Source organism: Gopherus flavomarginatus, chromosome 2 (genome assembly GCF_025201925.1).
Source record: "Gopherus flavomarginatus isolate rGopFla2 chromosome 2, rGopFla2.mat.asm, whole genome shotgun sequence".
Lineage (NCBI taxonomy): Eukaryota > Metazoa > Chordata > Testudines > Testudinidae > Gopherus > Gopherus flavomarginatus.
The window spans coordinates 23,512,497-23,530,584 of NC_066618.1; the positions used below are offsets into that span (position 1 = coordinate 23,512,497).

At 39.5% G+C, this 18,088-nt stretch overlaps 1 protein-coding gene across 8 annotated transcripts in view; it reads left to right on the forward strand.

Annotated features, from left to right (window-relative positions):
* Positions 1–18,088, forward strand: part of ZMYND11 (zinc finger MYND-type containing 11) — a 142,458-nt gene that overhangs the window by 61,851 nt on the left and 62,519 nt on the right. For all 8 annotated transcript variants that reach the window (XM_050942253.1, XM_050942255.1, XM_050942252.1 and 5 more), the window contains one exon: positions 1,720–1,860. In XM_050942253.1, the coding sequence (XP_050798210.1) occupies positions 1,745–1,860 (116 nt within the window). In that variant the 5' untranslated portion in view covers positions 1,720–1,744. The remainder of the gene's footprint in view (positions 1–1,719; positions 1,861–18,088) is intronic.

Here is an 18,088-nt window from a genome sequence, read left to right on the forward strand (position 1 = left end):
ATCGCAGTCAATGTGAGCTGCGAGGGCAGTGCCTGCGGGCAGTGTGCACCATGCAGAGCCACCTGGCCGCATCTTTGCTTAGAGGGTGGACATGCTGGCTGCTTCCAGGAACCTGCCTTAGCCGCGCTGTGCCACCAGCCAGAAGCTACTTGAGGTAAGCGCTGCCCGGCTGGAACCCACACCCCCCAACCCGTCCTGCATCCCAACCTCCTACCCCAGCACTGAGCCCCCTCCTGTACTCCAAACCTTTTGGCCCCAGCCCAGAGCCCTCTCTTGCATTCCTCATCAGTAGTCCCACCCCAGGGCCCACACCCCCTGACACCACAACCCCCAATCCAGAGCCCCCTCCCAAACCCTGAACCCTCATTTCTGGCCCCACCCCGGAGCCCACACCCCCAGCTTGAGACCTCACCCTCTCCCACATCCCAACCCCCTTCCCCAGCCCAGTGAAAGTAAGTGAGAGTGTGGGAGAGCAAGCGATGGTGGGAGATGGTCTGAAGTGAGTGGGGCGGGTCCTCAGAGAAGGGGCAGGGCAGGGGTGGGGTCTTGAGAAGGGGCGTGGCAGGAGTGTTCGGTTTTGTGCAATGAGAAAGTTGGCAACCCTATCACAAGTTACAGAATTATCAGGTCCCTTTAATTTTGGATTTTGTGATTTTTATGCCTGAATATTCATCTTTAACATTGTACTGATGTGGTAATTTTTGCATTTTATATATTCTTTTCGAGATGCTGAAGGTATTACTCTGTCTCCCAGTTATAAGTATTCCAGTTATGTATCACTGCGTTCATTTTTGGGACACTGAGCTCAAAAATAAATTATGTATCTATTAGTATCAGCCATCAATCAGTTATTTCTCATTCAGTAAGTGGTGGCACTGGAAGAAAGTTATTTAATGGTCAATATGCATCATTAATCTTTTTAAGAAGGGGATTCTGTGCTGTAGGCGATTTACAGATTATCTGTACTTCATTGCCTGCAGCTTTTGGAAAAACTGTAAACAAAGCCAGCTGCTTGTTATGTTACTACTCATGGTTGGTTAGATGAGCAAATGGCATCGTATGTGCTCTGGTTCTGTTGGTTTTAGTGTATAGTGGAAAATATCTTGTTCCAATTATTTTTTTAGTCTACTATTTTTCAAAATATGCTTCTACTGTCTAAACATGGAGTGGGGATTTTAAAATCCATATTAGTATTGGAAATGTACAAGGATAAGAAGGAACTGTGTTGTCATATTAACTTTGGATAAAACTCACCCTACTCCTGAAGGCTTTCAATAATGCTATGTGCTCCACTCAAGCACCATTTAAGCCCCTGTGTTAAAGGCTTAAAATAATGCAAGGGGCCCATGCAAAGCCCTGGGCCAGAGTGAATTTTTCCCTTTTCATGTAGATAGGAGACTAGTGAGGTTGATTATGAGCCAAATGATTTTTCATAAGCAGTTTGAGACTGCTAATTCCATCTATTTCCTGTTGGTTTCGTCATTTCACTTCTCAATTTCATGTTTCTTTGGGATCTTTAATGTAAAAGAACCTGCCAACGAACCTTGTATTAGACACACAGTTTATGGTCTATGGAGCTGTCTGAATAAAAAACATACTGCAATATACAAATTAGATTGCTATAGATTAATAAAATTTCTCTGATAAAATTATTTTATGCAAGATAATCATCATGTAATCCATTTCATAATTCATGATAATTTTTTTCTTTTTTATCAGCTGCAGCTAAACAAGCAAACAGGTCATGGCACGCTTAACGAAAAGACGACAGGCAGATACAAAAGCTATCCAGCATCTTTGGGCAGCTATTGAAATAATCCGGAACCAGAAGCAAATTGCTAATATTGACCGTATTACAAAGTAAGTTGCATTTTGTAATAAAACGTTGAGAGGCAAAGAGAGAATATTATTTGTGTAAGCTTTGAAAAAAACAGAATAGTCAAACTTGTTAGAGCTTGTGAAACAATTACATTCAGTACTGTTTCATTAATTGCTAAATTAACAAAAAATGTTGAAAACCGAGAGTCTTTAAATCCAATACTCAGGTATTAAATCTGATGAAGGGTCTATTCAATATTTGTTCACTTCATCATAAATCCATAGACAAAATAGAAGCAACATTGGTAGACTTCTGCTTATTCATTAGCCTGTGGTCAGAGGAGAAATACTAGCTATAGAAAGTGAAGCAGAAAATGAGAATAAAAATATTTGTAAATAGTCTTATAAAAGCTGAATTATTTTGGAACCAGGAGGATAAAATCTTTTTATTTAAAAAAGCCCCTGACCTCAGTGGGATTATATTACCATACAGGAACCAAATTATGTGGGCCACATCCACACAATATATACCTGTTTGGCCTTGAGGATGTCACATAGGCCGCAGCTGTGTGCTGATTGAGCTGCAAGCAGACCGTGGGTTGAGAACTAGAATGTTGTTTGCTGCTAATGTTACTATTGTTTGTTTTGTGGTAGCACTCAAAATGCATTAGATCTCTGCCCTGTAGAGCTTATAATTTTGAGGGGGAAAAAAACAAACAAACCCCACAACATTAGTATAGGTCTTTTGAATAAGATGAGCCAATCAGTGCAATTAAAGATTGGAGTTTTGTGTGCCCTGGTTTTGTTTTATTATCAAAATTTTGAGACCCACACCTACATAGCATATACGGAAAAGATATCTATATGAATAAATTTTAAAAGGTGCATAACTTGAATATACTGTAAATCTAAAAAGGGCATATCTGGAGTTTTAAGGGTTCATTGAAATTAGTGACTAACAGAGGGAAGAGTTTTAAACAGTACAGGTAAGATAAGTAAAACAAATTACAGGTTGGTGATCTGTTTAATTGACATGGTTTGGAAGTTCTCTGTTGGGGTGGGAAAGCATCTCTAGGCTTATAAAGCCAGTGAATGTAGTAAACAACAAATACAATAAAAGCAAACAGATGAAATCCTGAGGGAGTGATAGTACTGTCCCTAGTTCCTATAAGTTTTAACAGAGAAATGCATCATTAAAATAAGAAGTATCTACTGGGATATGAAAATTCTGCCAAAGGAGCCAGGTTAGCCTGATAGAAAGACTGTATATGTGAGGAATTTGACCTGTATAGTTCATTTCAATTGGAGAACCTCAGAGTTTTACAAGCATTACTTAATTAAGCCTCAGAACATTACTAATACACAAATAGGTATTACTGTACACATTTAGAGAGATGTCAAGTGACTTACACCAGGCCACATAGTAACTCAGTGACAAGGTTGGGAATATAACCAAATATTCTATACATTTATGAAGTGCAAACAGGTTTCCATTCAGCACAAGATGACTGTCAGGAATATGGGACACTGAATTAGAGAAGTCATGAGGGTGCTATCTGGAGACAGACCATGCCAAACTATTGTTGCAGATGATGGAAAAATTTGGGCAAAAGGAATGGAAACTAGTCAGGGGCCATTTGGCATAGAAATCAGCAATAGAGATTCTGCTGTTAACAAACTGGAGGATGGTCAGGCTAAAAAGAAGCAGGGTACAGTTGGTAACCCACTCAGCACAAAAAAGCCACTGAAGGTGAGTCATCAGAGAAGAAGAAGAAGAGGCAAGCAATCTTAATAGCTTAATGGACCATGGCCTGGGTTTTTTTGCAATCCGGAAAGAATGTGGATGGTATGTTGTCTCTTGGTGCCAAGGCAACAGATGGGTCAAAGGTAAAGGGTTACCTGAAAATGTTTGCGAATGTTAAAATAACAGTCCAGATTAGTATTGGCAACACAAGAGTGAAGGGAAATTTGTGCTCGATTCTATCAACTTTATAGTCTTGAGAAGAGAATTCAAAACAGGGGACACACAGATAAATGTCTTAAAGATCCTTCCAGTGCAAAGCGCTAGTGAAGAAAGAAGAAAAGTGATGCTAGAGACTAATGAGATGAGTGACAAAGTATGTTCTATAGACATGAATCCCAAAGCTTTATTAAATATTAGAGTGCTCTCTCTGAGATGAGAACTGAATGACTTAGGTGGTAACAGCTTCCTGGGTTCAAGGCTCATTTAGGCAAGTAAAATAATAGTGAAGCTGTTGCTTAATAAGTGTACACTGGTGTCTGTGCGCAAATGCAAACGTGTGGCTCATAAGCAAAGTAAGTTACAAGTGGTGCTAAGTGATGGATAATATGACTGGGTGTGCACAACTAGAACTTGGAGCGGTGATTCTCACAAGCAGGATGTTAACACTGTCAACAGTGTTAGCACTATGGGATTTGTTAAAGGGGTGACTTTGCACATTACAAATATTTACAAGACTCGGCAATACAATAATTCTGAGAGTCACAGTGATGTGAAATATTCTTAGATAAGGACACAGAAAATAAAGAATAAGTTTATGTGAATATCTGATACTTTTAAAACAGTGCACTCAGTCATGCACTGGTTGAGAAATATGGACCATTAAAAAAAATTCCTAAGTTAGAAAGAGGACATACTCATTCTAATGGGGGGCACTCACCTCAAGTGCCTCCTAGCAGCTGGGTATGGTACTGCAAACTTTTCCCCACTCCTGGCACCCCCTGTAGGTTGCCATCCTCACTGGGCAGGTCTCCAGTGGCTCAAGGCACACAGTCAAAAATGGATCCCTTCCAGGGGAGCAATGTCCAACAGAACTATCTCTCATCTTAAGTAAATGCAGCCACTCAAGCTCCTGTGGGATGAGATGGGGTGGGAAGGGAAGGGAAGGGCTCCCCTCCCCTAGAACTGACCTGGTCAGGCCCTGCAGCTTCTTTTATCTGAGCCCGCTGAGCCTCTGACTGGCTGCTCCATGAGGCCCCTCTAGGGAAGCCTGGAGGACCCACCTCCGCTGCTCCTTCCTGCAGCGAGGCATAGTAGGACTGCAGAGACTCTAGCAGGGGGCCATGAAGAGTCAGGTGCACCCCATCACGCTCATAATCTGGAAAGTGGAAACACTAGCCAGAATCTACTTTTTACCGACAGAGAGGAACTGATTGAGAATATGAAAAGGGGACTTAGTGTTAATGATAATGAGCTACACTAACTCAAAAGTGGATTCATGGAAAACAACAATACAAATGGTACTGGATCTTAGAAAATACATCTGGGGAATTAAGAAACCATCTCACGTACAATGGAGGTATGAAAATCCATGAATGTGGAAAAAACTGGCATACTAGCAGACATCATAATTAAGATGTAAGAGATTACAATTCCACTGAAATATAAAATATAGAAAGCAAGAAAAAGTCAGTGTAGTTTTATAAGGAATTGTTCAAAAATCTGAAGATGGAAGAATTGGAAATTGGAACATCAGAGAACCAAAGGAGAATCTACAGAACTAGCCATGGCTTGCAAAGAAAATATGGTGGGGGGAAGGAAAGGACTTTTTAATATATATATTGGGAAACTTTATAAAGAATAAAGTGACAAAGAGTCCTGTGGCGCCTTATAGACTAACAGACGTATTGGAGCATGAGCTTTCGTGGGTGAATACCCACTTCATCAGTAAAGCATGATACTCTATAAAGAAAAGAGGCCCATTAATTAAAGGACTAAATCAAGTACAATTCTGTTGAACTGCTCTTTAAAATTGATGAGGAAAAATAAAGAGAAAGAAAATGTACAATTAGAAAGTAATTGAAAACTGTAATTTATTGCTGTAAAATGGAGGAAAAGAATCACTTGGACAATATGCATATACAAATCAGGGCCTTTAGGGAATTAGCTAATTAACTTACTGAACTTCTGGCAATTCTTTCTGAAAAGTCATTGACAATTGGAGGAGGTATCAGGAAACAAAAACCTAAATTCAACTTCAAATGGGAGGAAAATTAAGGGATAAAATATGTTAGTAATTAGAATGCAATATAAATACTTAAATAACAGAAAAGCAAAGTGTAAACAGCATGCATCTGCAAGGGACAATATCACGATAGACAAGCTTGATGGCTTTTTAAAAATATATAAATTTTAAAAAATCAGAAGATGAAGGGAATTCAATAGCTGTTCTATCTACATTTTAATAAAGCATATAGTGATTTAACAAGGAACTGTAGCTTATTTGGATATTTAATTCAAATTTATTGGATATAAGCGCTGTACCATGGATTGAAAACTAGCTAAAAGTCTGTGAGCGAAGGGTAATGATAAATAGCAATGTAGCAAGTTCTGGGGAATAGTAATAAGGATTGTACAGTAATCAGCTTTTTAAAATAGTGTTAAAAAACATGATAGAATGGATGCCACATCTCATCTGTATATACAGTTCAGTGCACTGGGGTTTTGGTTAGACTGTTTTACTTAAGGATAGTAAAATTCTTATTTAAATGTAAAATATAACACTTGGAGCAGATCCTCAGCTGGTTTAAATTGTCAGAGGCCCATTGACTTCAGCTGAGCTACGACATCTTACACAAGTTGAGGATTTGATGCTTGATATTTAGTAACTATGGGTTTGTCCACATGGTGCTTTAGTCCATAACCGAGGGGTGTAAATTGTAGTCTGCAGTTTGTGTGTCACATAGTAGTTTGCCTGTGTGGACCCTGCTCGCATGCATTAAAAGTTCCCGAGTGTGCATTAACATAGTATTTTTTGAAATGCAATGACATAAATATGCACTTTTAGTGCATGCCAGCAAAATCCTCATGGGCCAGTTAGCGTACAACACTCTAGTGCTGACTAAAATTTACACCCCTCTGTTATGGACTAAATTATCATTTAGAAAAGTATTAACTTTTGAAAATTATAAATGTTAATAGGAATGGTCTAGAAGTCCTACACTGGCATATTATTTCAAAAATATCACTTTGTTAAAAAAAAAGTCCACTTTTCTGTCAGTTATATGGACGAGTATCACTGGGATTAATGATGCTCTAAACAGTAGCAGAGAATGGCTTCTGTCATGATAGCCGAGCTTGACTTATTGTCCACATTGCAAGCGCAGCAAGAATGATATTTGTGCTTTTTCTTCTTCAGTTTTTTCTCACCCCTTTAGCTTCCATCAGTTTTGGATTTGGGGTAACCTGAAAAAAGGAATTACAGGAGGTTACAATGCACTAGGCTTTCACCTCTGGAGATCGCAGTTCAGATACTAACTAAAATCACAAGTTTGGCCCCATCTTAGGCCCTATATGTGTGCATCTCAAAACCACCACATAATCTGGCAGCATTGGCACTCCTTGATGAAGGGAAAGCTAGGACTGGACTCGTAAGGTGTTGCAGATCAGGTTTGAGATTCACTGGCAAAGCCATGAGGGATATTGCATAGGATCCAGGGCTGCCCAGAGCGGGGAGCAAGTGGGACAATTTGCCCTGGGCCCTGCAGGGGCCCCCATGAGAATATAGTATTCTATAGTATTGCAACTTTTTTTTATGGAAGCGGCCCCCAAAATTGCTTTGCCCCAGGCCCCCTGAATCCTCTGGGCAGCCCTGATAGTATCTGCTTGTATTATATTTGTCTCGAGCTTGCTTTTATTCCCTCATTGTCATTAGCCCTAAATTCACTCATACTTTAGGGAAAATATCAGCTCTCCTTGATAGAACTGGATGTTTGTGAATTTATACTTAGATTTAAATTGACATAAAATGATACAAATAATATTTGTACATTTCTTAACTTTGAGGTAGAGGAATTATTGTTTCAGAAGTCTTACAAAATAATCTCGAGATGGTTTTAACACACAGTGATGAGCATGGGAATAGTTAGATGTCTGCTTGAGAGAAAAGAAAAAAAATCATGCATATTTAAATCAGTAGACTAAAATATTGACTCTCATAGACACACAGCAGGTTGAGAAGTATTTCTGTGAAGATACATGTTCTTTCTAGATTTTCTAAGGTCTTTTGCAGCATCTTCTTTATATTTTCCTCACAACTAATTGGACTCTTAAGACTTAATCAAGTGTTTTTCTCTATTTCTGTCAAGGTATTGGGAATCCGGACTAGTAATTTATGGTTATTTACTAATCTCTTATGATTCCTACATTTACAGAGTTCAGAGAGACAATTATGCATCCAATTATTTTTAGTAAAATGTATGATACCAGAAGAGGTGGTTCTAATATTTCTCTGACTGGTTTCAAGATTTGATTTTGTAACCAATACTTGTTCTAGTTTAAAAATTAATATTGTCAAGATTTATGTGAAGAACTTCATTCCATATCAAATCTAAACTGAAAATATATCTTCTTCTCCCTTGTCTATAACTCTGTGTTTCTCTTTCCCTCTACTGTTGTTTATGATTTACCTTGGTAATTATGTTATCTCTGTCAGTAAATGTTGTGGGATGCAATTGGTATGAAAGATACTGTATTGTATAAAGTTGTATTACATTATATTAGGAAATTCTTGTTATGAACAATATTTTTCAAATAACCTGTGGTCTGAAATACTTTTCTTACTCAGTAGCATTGGTCAGAAAGTACTTTGACAACATTCGGGATTTAGAAAAATACCTTATTTTTGTAAATAAGTCCTTTAAAAAATAAATACTTCATCTTTTGCAACATAATTTTCAAATTTAGGTGGCCTAAAGTTAGGTACCTAATTTTATATTTATATACTTAAATATAAGTAACTATCAGAAATGCTGAGCACCCACAGCTCCAGTTGACTTCACTGAAATCTACAGGTGGTGAGCACATTTGAGATTTAGGCAACTTGTATTTATACAGTTATTATAAAGTTCACTAAATGCATCTTAAGTAGTGAGGTGTGCTATTCCGTGTAAAGTTGGCTGAATCTGGCCGATTACAAATACTGAACTTTCAAGAACACACACTTTTTGAAGCTTTACTCTAACAAATAATTTTATTTATGGTGACCTGCAAAATAAATATGATTAAATCCTCAAGTTCATCAGTATTAAAATATATACATTTCATAAATTGCATGTAACATAGATACAAGCTCTGTAGACCTCTGAACTATTACTTGCCTATTTGGACTATTAAACAGCTCTAATGTTAGTGTTCTGGTTCCAAACGTTTTCACCAGTACAATTGATGACTGTGTTATAAATCTATGTTGTTCGTTACTCTGACCTCTAATTATGTAAACAGTGATAGGTTTAATATACACTAGTGTGTCACTTATAGTTCTCAGAGTGATGGCTGTGTTAGGCTGTACAGTATCAGCAAAAACAACAAGGAGTCTTTGTGGCGCCTTAGAGACTAACAAATTTATTTGGGCATAAGCTTTTGTGGGCTAAAACCCACTTCATCAGATGCATAGTTCTGTAACTTAATTGCCAGTGGTGCAAACTGATGGGTAGTCACTCCTGCACTTATCAGTCAGACGTGAAAACTAGTGAGAGCACAGAACACTGGCACACTCTTGAGTAGACTCCTTCCTGCCTGGTCTCTGCATAGAATCACTTTACTTCCTGCTTCTGAAGAAATAAGCCAGAACAAAGCAGACTGCTCGTTCTACTGGCAGCATCACATACTGCTTATTCTTTTTAGCTGAACCCTCTTTGAGGCTGCTCTTTTACTTGGGCTGTGTGTGCACTTGGGCATATATTTAATTTTTTATTTTTACAATACCTCATTTTTTTTGTTTGTTTTCTTTTTTAATTCCCCTTAGCTTAGAAAGCTAGCTATGGAGCCAACAAAGAAAGGCCTGCACTCTATACTGGCAGCAGCACTTTCAAGGTCTCTTTCAATGAGTCTTTCTTCCCAATTTGTATTCTGAGACCCTCTACAGAGAGGCCGTTATTGCTCCCATGCCTGCAGCTGATTCACTCATAGAGCTCTATGTTGTTTAACCACACCTCCTCGCCCACTCAAGGGCATATTCAGAGGAAGGAAACTTAGGGGCATATGGTATCTGAAGACTCTTGGGGGATGCATAGGATGAAGCCCCTCACCCATGAAAATCATAGGGAAGCACAGGGAAGAAGACATAAGCCCAGTTCATGTGTGCCTACATTTCATTTCTGCAGAAGCCAGACTAAGTCATACTCAGCCCCTCCCCTGACCTTCAAAAATAATAATAAAAATCTGGGTATTTCTTTTCCTTGTCGACATGTGCCTGCATCCTGCAGCACCTGCCAGTAGAACTTCCAGACTGTTGGCTGGAGCAGGACCGGCTCTAGGCAATAGCAAACGAAGCATGTGCTTGAGGGCAGCACAATTGCAGTGGCAGTCATCTGGGGGGCTTTTTTATTTTATTTTATTTTATTTTATTTTATTTTATTTTATTTTGCTTTGACAGTTGCGCTCTTGGAGGTTTTTTTTTTTTTTTTTTTGCTTGGTGCGGCAAAAAACCTGGAGCCGGCCCTGGGTCCGTGTTTCAAAATACTGGGATGTTCAAACATAGATATGACTGTAGTGCTTGAACCAGGGCCTCAAGACTCCCCTCAGAGCGTCTCTCCAGAAGAACTACCGGATTAGGCAAGTCGTCAGCTTCTAAAATGTCATTCCTTCCCAGAAAAGGTTCAGAGAGTCAGGACTAGTGCCAGTTTGTTTTTCCCCAGCTGGGAGGATTTTGAGTCCGTGGAGTTATATTCCAGGGATAACCAAAGACTATTTTTAACCAGACAAGGACTTAGCATCATAGGCCTATAATGTTCAGATGCGCTGACTCAAATGTCACACAAGCATAGGCACAACCAGTATCAGATACTAAGTCAAAGGCAGGACAACTTACTTCATTGTAGAAGACATAGCGAGTCCTAGGGCTTCTATTTATATCTGGAGGGAATAGGACGTCACGTCTTGGAGGAAGGTAACTGATCACTGATTTTCTGAGCAGGAACATTGGACAGCAAAACAGGTGGAATGGTCAAAGGCATCAATGTCCTAGTTTCAAACAGTGAAAATGGCTCTGGTAATCTTACATCAGTTTTGTCTTCATTATCATATTTTCCTTTATATTAAAAACATAGCAGTAGTTGCCTAAGTCAACTGGTTATAATGCTCAAAGAGTAAAATAGGTACAGGAGGCCCTACAACAATTCTTTTTCCCTCGGCGCCCCACAAATACTGAAATAGCTGAATCAAGCAGCCAAAAAGCCGTGCATCCCAGCAAATGGATTCTAAGGGAAAAGACTTGCCTCTTCCATCTCTGATCTAGAGATTTGGTCCTGGTGATCAGAGATGTATTTTGGTCTCAGGAGAACTCAGAAAACCACAAACTTATGTTGCATAGTCCAAGACCCAGTGACAGTAGCACAGGGCAACATCTCCAGTTAATGGAGTTTCTTCCTAGTGTGTGTATGTTCCCCTACATTACCCTCTCTACCAATCTGAGGTTCCTTTGCAAGACAGAGTACACCTGCTCAACTGGCCATAAAGGGTGTAGTTTTGTGGATTTGTCACTAGTGACTTTAGAATCACCAGTCCTTGTAACTTTTTCTCCTTCCTCATGTCACAAGAGACCGTCACCTCTCCCAGATCAACTCAGTCTATCATTGTGACTTCTGAAAAAGTGATGTTCTAGGAGATTGGTCTTTTACACGAGGTTGTCTACGTCGTGCTGTCGTCCAGAAATAAAGAGGCTTTGGGCAGTCTTCTCTACATCAAGCTCAGATGGGGTGAGGAGGCTAGGAGTGTTTTTTCCTTTATTCTGAGTTTTTCCAAGGGATAGTGTGGTACAGGCCTGGCCTGCCAGAGGTCAGGTACTCACATCGTGTGCTCTGTGCTTCTCCCTTGGTGTCTTGACTCTTTGAAGCTGCTGTCTGTTTCTCCCCAGCCAAAATTACTTTCCCACACTGAAGCCAAAATTAGTGTTAGGCTCACACAATTTACTTCCTTTGAGCTTTTCAGCTTTGTTGCCTTCCTCTAACATCCTGGAAGGTGGTGGTCCTTTGGAAGGAATCTCCCTGGCCTGTGAAATAGTGGAGCTGGCTGTTCTCTCACTGATCTTTGCCTATATTTCTCTAATAAAGTAGACTCGTATTTTTTAAGGCCATAACTGATCATCTAGTCTGACCTCATGCATAACATAGGCCATAGGACTGCCCTGCATTAATTCCTGCTTAAAGCCCAAAAACTGTGGACCTTACCCTAATCTCCTTTCCATAAGAACAGCCATACTGGGTCAGGCCAATGGTCCAGCTAGCCCAGTATCCTGTCTTCTGACAGTGTCCAGCACCAGATGCTTCAGAGGGAATGAACAGAATAGAGAAATTGTCAAGTGATCCAGTCCCTGTCATCGAGTCCTAGCATCTGGCAGTCAGAGGCATAGGGACACGCTGAGCATGGGGTTGCATCCCTGACCATCTTGGCTTAAACCCATTGATGGACTTATCCTCCACAAGCTTATTTAATTTTTTTAATCCAGTTGTAGTTTTTGCCTTCGCAGCTTCCCCTCGTAATGAGTCCCACAGGTTAACTGTGTGTTGTGTGAAGTACTTACTTATGTACTTCCCACTCAATGTGCAATGGCAGTCAAAAAAGCTAAAAGAATCTTGGGAATCATTAAGAAAAGGATAGATAATAAGACAGAAAATATCATATTGCCTCTATATAAATCCATGGTATGCCCACATCTTGAATACTGCATTAAGATCTGGTCACCCTATCTCACAATATATATTTAGGAATTGGAAATGGTACAGAAAAGGACAACAAAATGATTAGGGATATGGAACAGCTTTCCATATGAGGAGAGATTAATAAGAGTGGGACTTTTCAGATTGGAAAAGAGACGAGTAAGGGGGGATATGATAGAAGTCTATAATCATGACTAATGTGAAGAAAGTAAACAAGGAAGTGTTATTTACTCCTCATAATACATAATTAATAGACAGCAGGTTTAAAACAAACAAAGGGAAGTATTTCTTCATACAATGCACAGTCAGCCTACGGAACTTTTTGCTAGAGGATATTGTGAAGGCCAAGACTATAACAGGGTCCAAAAATAACAAAATAAGTTCATGGAGGATAGGTCCATTATGGAGGCTATTATCCAGGATGAGCAGGAATGCAAAACCATGCTCTGAAGTGTCCCTAGCTTCTGTTTGCCAGAAGCTGGGGATGCGTGATGAGTGGATCAATTGATGATTACTTATTCTGTTCATTTACTCTGAAGCATCTGGCATTGGCCACTGTTGGAAGACAGGATATTGAGCTAGATGGACCATTGGTCTGACTCAGTATGGCCATTTTTATGTTTGTTTTAAAACTTCTGCCTATTAATTTCATGGGGCGACCCCTGGTTTTTATGTTATGTGAAGGGGTAAGTAACACTTCTCTGTTCATTTTCTCCATACCATTCATGAGTTGATATACCTCTATCATATCCCCCCTTAGTCGTCTCTTTTCCAAGTTGAATAGTCACAATCTTTTTAATCTTTCCTCATATGGAAGCTGTTCCATACCGTTAATTATTTTTGTTGCCTTTCTCTGTACCCTTTCCTTTATCTGTGAAGCTGCTCCATTGCCCAGAATCCTAGAGTGCAGATAGAGAATCTGTGCTTTTCTTTGGTAGGGTGAGGGCTATTAATATTTACCTCCACCATTCCACTGAATATGGAAAATCGCAAAACTCCGTCATCCTAGTTGAAGATCCTGAAAAGGGTTCAGTGGCCCAATGGTTGCAGAGAACAACAAGTTAGGAGGCCTCCCCTCATTTTGATATAAAGTTAATTTGGCCAGGCCTGTTGTGGACTATTGAGTCAAAAAAATTAAAAAAAGGCAGTAATTTATTGACATATGCAAGTTGACCACTTGTTGCTCCTTGTAGTGCTGCTTGTCTCCTGAGAATGCTGCCCCAGACAGTGAGCGATGGAAGCCTATGGTTTCAGTAAAGTTCCTTTCCAGTTCCACCATTTTGTTAGTTGAATCTGTCTTTTTTTGTTGAGTTTTTAATGACAGGAGGCAGAATTGGGGTCTCTCAATCCTACTACCCTGATGGCTCTGTGTAGCACCTAGCGTGTTGATTTCCCTCTCTCTGTTTCTCTGCCTTTTGGTTAGAGATATGTTGCTTAGATTATATCAGTCTGCAACCTGCAAATAAATACATATCAGTCTGTATTTCTTGTGGGGTAACTCCTTTCTGACTGTTGACTGAAGCATGATATCGGTCTGTACTGATCACACAACTAAGTCACAGAAAGGATAATTTCTTGTGTGGTAATTCCTTTCTGTGGTTCACTTCTACTGATGCAGATACCCTCCTTGCCCTTATCAGCTCTGTTTTGGTTCTGTGGAGCCATTTTTGTTAAGTTCTATTTTGATTTAAGTTACAGCTCAGTTGAATCTCTGAGGCTATGTCTACACTACCACAGTAAGTTGACCTACACAACGCAACTCCAGCTACATAAATAATGTAGCTGCAGTCAGTGTACCTTAGTTTGAGTTACCGTGGGGTCTACATCATGGGGAGTCAACGGGAGAAACTCTCCTGTCCACTTACCTTACTCTTCTCGTTGGGGGTGGAGTACAGGGGTCGACTGGAGAGCGATCTGCTATTGATTTGGTGGGTGTTCACTAGACCCACTAAATCGACCGCTGGTGGATCGATCTTAGAGTGTCGATCCCGGCTGTAGTGTAGATGTAGCCTGAAAAGAAGGGAGGCATTAAGCCTATAGAGTGTGTCAAAACTCTGTCCTCCTATGGGTGCTCTGTTTTTGTTAGTTAGGCAGAGTTTATCTGATGGGATGATATCACAGAGAAGAATTACCAGATATGAAATTCTATTCTATTGACTTGAGATTTTCTGATTACCAAAATGAGGTTGAGTCAGCTGCGTGTGTGTGCCCTTCCCATTCGATAATTAGCTCTGAAAGTGTGTGGGGGGGGGGCGTTCTTCTCTGAATATCGTTCTGGGAAGTTCCTCCACATACTAAGGGCAATTAACAGCTATAGGTCTCCTTTTGTTACGCTGTCCAGTTCCAGGGCTGAGTTTCCCCAGAAGGCAGTTTCTAGGAATGCTGATTAAGCAAGCTGAAGGACAAGCAGACTGAACTGGTAGGGAATGGTCTCAAAATGGGATGAATGAGCATGTATAATGGAATGACAAGATAATGTTTCAAAACTTAAGATGGTCTCACTTAAACCAGAACATCTGGTTTGCTTACTATGTGCTTGCTTCAGGATCAGAAACCAGTTAGAAAATCTGACTGTCTTTGCTGATGGCATCTCTGGCTTTGATGAAAATTTAAATCTCCCTGACATTCTTCATATCACAACTCATTACTTATACATAAACGATATTAACTTTATATAAGCCAAATTGTTGAAATGTTTTGACTGAAGTTATCATTATCATAATAGTTTGTTGCTATTTCAAATTATTTTCCTTTGTCAGATAGTTCTTCTCAAAATGTCTTCTGTTGTTCTATTGGTTATGAGTAGGTTTATCTGAAAACTTCTGTTTCAGATAAGGTGCTTTGCTAATCAGAGGAATATAGTACAATTATTGCATAGTTCACTTCTGGCTATTATTATTAGATCATTTTTCTTATCTTTGTTTACTCTTCTTCTTGGTATATTTTTAACCATAGCAGCAGAAAGGCATATATCAGTTATTTAAAGGAAGCTCTTCCAAGATCTAGCATTTGGTTTCAAACCATGGTGAATTCCAACCTGACAGAATAGGTAAGGTGATGAAGCAAGTTAAGGAAACCTGAAATTCTGGCAGGTGAAAAGGGAAGGGGAAATAGTATCATGAAGTATTTTCCATAACACATAGTGTAAAAAGCACTTCTGTGTTCTGTACAGTTCACCAAAGGCGAGTGATGTGAGCATTGCACAGAGAGAACCAGAACATTATTGCCCCAATAGCAACAGCAAAATGCCTATTATACCTATTGACCACTCACTTCCAAAGCAAATGAATACAGGGTTAGGTTGGCTTATCCACAGAGAACAATCTTCTTTCCAGAGAACAATCACAGAAACATTTAATAGAGAGATGACACTAAGGGCTAGTCTACACTTAACAGCTCTGCAGCTGCGCCACTGCAGCGCTTAGTGAAGATGCTGCCTGTGCCAGCGGGATAGATTCGCTTGTTGATGTAGGTACTCCACCTCCCTGAGAGGCAGGAGTTATGTCAATGGGAATGCTTCTCCCATGGACACAGCACTGTCTGCTCTGGGGGTTAAGACAGTATAACTACGTTGCAGAGGTGTGGATTTTCCATGCCCCTGAGTGACGTAATTATACCAGCGTAAGTTGGTAGCGTAGACCAAGCCTAAGGAAAACCCTCTGTTTGACTCTCTCTTTAACAGCCATGAACTCTTTCTGTTACAGAGACAAGAATAAGGTGCTGTTTTTCTCTGATCTTGTTAAATCAATCCCCTTTCCTACATTACTTTATTTTTCCTAAGGTAAGCTGCATGAAATTGATAATATTGTAGTTGGTGCCTTGGCTCAGAAAATGTTTTTCCTGTTCTCCTGTCACTGTTTTTTATAGTAGACTAAACTTTGTACACTTCTTGAAACTAGAAGCCCTAAGTCTTGTAAATATTCAGTGTTAGACCACCCTAGGAAGAACAAAAATGTCTTTTATGCTTTTGTGAACATTCAGTTAATTAGTTTAAAGATCAGTACACTCATAAAGCAAACAAATATATAAGAATATTCTCTATATAAGAATATATAAAATGTATAAGAAACTGGTCATTTGTACAAAAATCTGATACCAAAGTAAAATTTCAAAGTAGTAATTTATAATATTTCTTCATTTTATATGTAAAAGCATAGAAATGCATTGCAAATAAGTCTATTTATAGGCACCAGAGTGTTAGTCCTTCTTGGACTGATTAGTTGGTTTTTATGTTGATAGTTTTTATATTATTTTTGTTAAATGACTCACTCAGGTTGAAAATTTGAAAGGCCTTTGAAATGCAGAGCTATAAACCAGTGCAAATTAGTAGAAGGAAAATTTAAAAACTGTATCTGAAAAAAGTGATACTGAGTCTAATCAATTTTGCATTGTATCTTTGCACAATTATGGTGCTGTATTAATGTCTGGATTAAAGAGGGAGGTAATATTCAACATGCTAATGAAGATTCTTAACACCTGGGCTAACAGAGACACATAGGACTATGAGAGAAGGGAGTAGTTAAGCTGAACTCTCACATGTTGCTGGACCTCTGAAGAACGCTGACAGGCTGGCATCAGCTGGCCAGCACAAAGATCTTTCTATTGTGGAAGTGTTTCATCTTATTTAATCAGTATTCCCTGCAATTTGGTTTAGAGTCTAGACAGCTACACTTTTCCTAATGCTTTAGTCTAGGTCTGTTTATGTTCTGCTTAATGTTAATTTTGTTTGTGATTCCATCTTTATGTTCTGCCCTAAGCAACATAAAATGTAAGATGCCTAGGATTGGTTACGGTAATAATTGGAGATATACCAATCTCCTAGAACTGGAAGGGACCTTGAAAGGTCATTGAGTCCAGCCCCCTGCCTTCACTAGCAGGGCCAAGTGCTGATTTTACCCCAGATCCCTAAGCGGTCCTCTCAAGGGTTGAACTCATAACCCTGGGTTTAGCGGGCCAATGCTCAAACCATTGAGCTATCCCTCCCTCCTAGGTACATCTGTGTCAACTGTCCCTGTTAACAGTCACTTTCAGACTCCTCTAAGAAAAATAAATCTAACTTTGATCTAAGGGAAATGGAAGCAGGCATGGGAGAAATTAATTTGAGCGCCAGTAGGAGGAAAGAGGTTGTGATCCCCTGCTGGAAGGTGATGTGAAGAAACTGGCTGCAGTTAATGTGAGTGCTAGAAGAGTTAAAAGTCTTGAACTGTTAATAGCCCTGGTTAAAATATTATCCCGGCATTTAACATCTATAGATTAAGATTCTATTTCCATTCATGTTGTCTTTATACAGTCCATATTTGCAGCCAAATGACATTGGACAGTGATCTTGTTGAATCACATTAACTTAGCCACTTAATGAAAAAAAATCACAGGAAAACCTAGATTCTATGTGCAGTGATATTCGTAACTTACAGAGAAAAGCGCCACCTTGTTAAGTCTGTATTGAAACCAATGCCCAGCCAAGTATTATGGGGATGTTAAATTAATTACATGTGAGATCCTCAGGTCTAGTTGAACTAAGATCGATGCAGGACCTAGGGTGGAGGGCCATTACACAGGCAAGGATCGATGGAGCACTCCAGCTATGCCCTCG